The sequence below is a fragment of the Athene cunicularia genome (genome assembly GCF_003259725.1).
Source record: "Athene cunicularia isolate RWA chromosome 7 unlocalized genomic scaffold, athCun1 chr7_part1, whole genome shotgun sequence".
NCBI classification, from domain to species: domain Eukaryota; kingdom Metazoa; phylum Chordata; class Aves; order Strigiformes; family Strigidae; genus Athene; species Athene cunicularia.
Genome location: NW_020799107.1, coordinates 6,205,225 through 6,209,752, shown reverse-complemented (window position 1 = coordinate 6,209,752; position 4,528 = coordinate 6,205,225). Strand labels below are relative to the sequence as shown.

General features: G+C 41.0%; 1 protein-coding gene across 1 annotated transcript in view; it reads left to right on the top strand.

The window, feature by feature from the left end:
* The window catches only part of LOC113482073 (nucleoporin NUP35-like), a 4,623-nt gene extending 1,201 nt beyond the window's left edge, over positions 1–3,422 (top strand). The window contains 5 exon segments of the mRNA XM_026852402.1: positions 81–256; positions 635–704; positions 794–922; positions 2,911–2,976; positions 3,345–3,422. Coding sequence (XP_026708203.1) covers positions 81–256; positions 635–704; positions 794–922; positions 2,911–2,976; positions 3,345–3,422 — 519 coding nt within the window.
* The last annotated feature ends 1,106 nt before the right edge of the window (positions 3,423–4,528 follow it).

Sequence of the window (4,528 nt, the reverse complement as noted above, 5' to 3'; positions counted from 1 at the left end):
TCTGCCACATACAAGTGAAATGTCTGATACTGGATTTATTCTTTTACTCTAGGCTCTTAGGCTTACCCGTCTTGCAAAAGTAATTTGTTACACAATGCTCTTTCAATTTGACAGCTTCAAGCATGTTCAGTCCTAAATGTATTGGGCAACCTAGGAAGACTAATCTCTCTCCTGCTCAGCTGGACCTTTTTTATACTCAGGGTGATTCCCTGACTTCAGATGATCAACTTGACGACACCTGGGTAACTGTATTTGGGTAAGTTGGTTTTCAAAGTATTAGAAAAACCATGGGTGAAGTCTTTGCAACATATGGAAAGAAGTACTTGGGCGTTGCTGTCGTGTGGCAGTCCTAGGTGCTGCAGAAATCCAGGTGTGGTTAAAGCCAGCAAATGCACATATTTTAGTGAAGCTCCTTAAGCTACATGTTAATTTTTTCAGGTTTCAGTTCTCCCACTGAGGTGTGTGGTGAGGTAAAAATGCCAGGGAGATAATATTCCTCGAGTCACTGCTGCTGCAATGGCATTAACACGGTGGTCTCTTGGATTTCTAAAAACCCTTCGTAGGGTTGTACTTGAGCACCAGAATTCTTCAACTACTCCTTACAATATTCTGAGGTTGTTTTTCTGTCTTTCAGATTTCCTCAGGCATCAGCTTCATATATTCTTCTACAGTTTGCTCAGTATGGAAATATATTAAAGCATGTGGTACGTCTTAGTTTTTGACTTGTTTCTGCAAACATTCTGTCTCATTCTTGAAGAGGCTGAATTTCACAGTTTCCCTTAATCTCATACAGATGTCCAACACAGGGAACTGGATGCATATTCGATACCAGTCTAAGCTTCAAGCCCGGAAAGCCTTAAGCAAAGATGGAAGGATTTTTGGTGAATCCATCATGATTGGTGTCAAGCCCTGCATAGATAAAGTAAGTTAACGGCTGCTTTTACTTAAATACAAGGCACTCTGCTTTTGGGCTTCCTCTGTTTTCCGTGACCCCTTTAACTTTTTTTCTTCTTGAATTGCAAAGCAGTGGTAGTTGGTTTATATAGGCATAGTCAGTTATAACTCCTTACATGAGTTTTTCTTGAGTATTTGACTAAATTTCCTGCTGAGAAGGGTCATGAGGGAAACCTTGGTGCTCCTTGAAAGTTGCAATGCAGGGAGTGACATTGCTGCACAAGATGTGAAGTTAAACCATAACGTATGAGTCAGTTGGGATAAAAGAGTTTCCCAGAGGGAATTTTTGGCCTTTGGGTGCTGAAATAGATGCGTGATGGCAGCTTAAGACTGTTACTACTCCTAATTGTCCCTTTTTTCATGTGACTCTTTATGTGATCCTGGCTTTTCAGTTTATCTTAGTCTGCCAGACTGGAAGGATTTGGTCAGGCCCATGGCAGCCCTGTGTCTCCTTTTCCCACAGCCCCATCCCTCAATGCTTCTCTCAGACTTCAGTCCCTACCCCACACCTGCCCTGACATATCAGTGCTAATAGGGGTAGTGGGACCCAATTCTATCTTAATGACATTTTCTTAACCCAACATCCCTCTTCAGGGCCACCATGGGTCTGAAATCTGTTCCTCCATGTGCCAGCCCTGGAGCCATAAACAAAAGTATATGGTGACTGAACACAGACCAACAAGGGGGGAGGTGAAAGGCATTGTGAAACTTTTAATCAAATTTTAATGTAGAAATTGGCATCAAGTTTGGAATTTGCACGTTAAAATACAATAAAATGAGCCCTTTGAGAAGAGTGGTGATGCTGTTATTTTAAAGTCATATGCAATCATTGCGGTTAAAGATATTGTAATAGGAGTGTGTGCTTGATCAGATGACCTTATTTCACCTTTTTGCCAAATTTGAAGATCCTCCATGAGAAAATGGAACTAAATATTTGATGCGGTCTAGTGCTTTAAATCTTGAAATAAGTCTTGGTGGTCCGCAGCCACGGAAGGCGTTTAAAGGGGGTCTGTGGTGAAGGAAAGTTTGAGAACTCCAGTCTCAGACACTGCATTGTCAGGTGTCCGATCTTTTTTTGCTTTTGGATTCTCTGTGTCTTTGGTGCGGAGTGTCCGCTTTCAAATGTCAATAAATAAACTCATAACCTGTAATTTTGGAGGGAAGAGAGATTTCTGGAGACCAGCTCCTTGAGGGCTTGGCATTCTACTGTGAAACTCCTTCTTGCAGTTGAAAACTGGATGCGATGGATTTGACAGCAGTGCTCCAGCTTCTGATTTTCAAGTAGCAGTTAGTTCTGTGGGTTCCCCTTGAGCTGAGCAGAGTCAGCTGCCACCCACCCTGGACACCAGTGCTGTCCTGTATTTTGGCTAGCTGTTCCCTGCCAGCTCTCCCTTGCAATTTCTGCTGCCTTCAGGCTGGTTGAGTGCTGTGCTCCATTGAGTCTAAATGAAGCCAATAGGATCTTCCCAGGCTGGTTGTCATTTCCCGTCTTGTTTTCTCTGGGTTCCTGTGGAGCTCGTGTTTCCTATGAAGTCACTTGCTGCCTCTTCCGTTCTACATGCGTTTCTTTCTAAACTTAAGCTTGCAAAACGGAGCATTCTGACTCCTTTTCTGGCATTTGCTAAGGGCACTGGGTGAAATTCCTTGGCAAGTTGAATCTGAGCAAAGAGCTGCGAGTTGGTAAAGGCTTGGAGACTGTCCTGTGTGGATCAGGAGAACTAATTTACAAGTGTTTAGGGAGAAGATGTTATGCTACTTAGTTGAAGAGGACCTGAAAACGTTACTGCCTGGAGTTTGCTGACAGGCAAAGGGCCTGTTTACTGAACATAATTTATGAACTAATTCTAGATAATCGTTGATAATAAAGGTTTAATTACTGCTTTTTATTACTTATAATGAAGGTTGAAATAATGCTTTTTCAGTTTTTATTGACATTGTATTAACTGTCTTTTTAAGGGTGTGATGGAAAACTTTGAAAGGTCTGCACCCTCAACATCTTCAGCTTCCATTACGGACTATCAGGTATTTTAAGAGAAACAGAAGCATGTGGTTCTTTCTGCTATCTCCCTTTAGTTGTCCAAGGCTGTACTGATGTTAATGTCAGTGTGACGTTAGCCAGCCTTTATCTTCTGTCATTTCTTTAAAGTTGTGGTTCAAGTACAAACTCAGTCTGTTCAGTCTCTGAAGTGATAATAACAACAAATAATGGATTGCCAACTTGTCACTTCTCCAGAGGTTAAGAGCTTGTTTGGAAAACCTTTCAAACGTATTTTGTCAAAATACAGTAGCACTTCAGAAAAGAAAAAACCTAGTTAGTATGAAAAGAATCAACTCTGTGTTGACTGATTCTCTTTATTTTCTCTGTCCCTCTTTTCCCCCCGGGCTTCTAGGTGGTTTCTGATGGACAAATTCCTCGAAGGGATGAAAGCATTATATCTAGAGCAGTGGAACTTGTGTTGAGCTGGTAATATACAATAGAAAGTAGCACACTAAGTTGGTCAGGGTTTGAAATGTGGTACTGGCATCTGTGGCTAGTTGTATAACTACTGGTGGCAGTATTTTAACTTACATCTTGCGTGTTATGCCTTCAGTTAATTCAGCAAACATGTAGCTTGCACTTTAAATGATGGCCATGTACACGCAGTTTTGAAAACTAAGTGTAAATACAAGTGCTTCTTCCCATTTGTGCCCGATGGCATGATTGTATTAAAAACAGGAGCACGGACTTTTCCTCTGTAATTAGTTTCTATGAATTACTGTCCAGTAAGTTGGAAATGTGTAAAATGGCAGCTTTATTTACTGATGCCTTTTGATTTTATAGGTTTTTCTCTCTTCTGGAAAGATGATGGGCTCCTTGAGGAAGAACGCCATGCACAGCTGTCTCCCAGGGACAGGCACTGTTTTAGTATCTGTGATTATTTTGTACATGATCAATTTCTATTAATAAATGTAAAATTCCTGTCAAATCATTACCGTGTTAAAACTTTCATCCGTGACAATGATGCTGCCTCATGTTTATTAAAGTGCTATCAGTAGAGCAAGTTCTGCTGATTTTTAGTGAAGTAGTACCGGCCAGTGTTAAAACTAGCTAATGTCTAAATGTGTCTCTGTGGGTATTTTACAGCAGTGTGCACTTAACATGTAACAGACTGTAGCATTGTAAGCTATAAAACATTGAGCTGAAATAGCTGAATAGAAAAATGCAATGCGTCAGTGACCAGAGCTGCTTTCCTTTCAAACTCGCTCTAAGAAATTTTCTCTAAGGTAGTGGATGAATGATATGAATTTAAAAAGAATAAAATAATTTGAGCTTCCCCGCCTTGAAGTTTTCTTTTGGAGGGAGGCAAGCCTCTCAAATAGTCATGTGTGTCCTGTACGTTCATGGTCTTTGAGATAAAGGTCTCTTTCATGTGGGAAGGGAGCAATATTTTTCTGCGGTACTTGGGAAACTACCTGCAACTATTGCTTTTTTGATTTTGTGGCTGTGTTGGTGTGGGTCAGCGTTAGCATTTTAGTTTGGGTCAGTAGTGTGTCGGTCAGGTGAATATCCAGTCATACCCGTTTCCATGCTTGG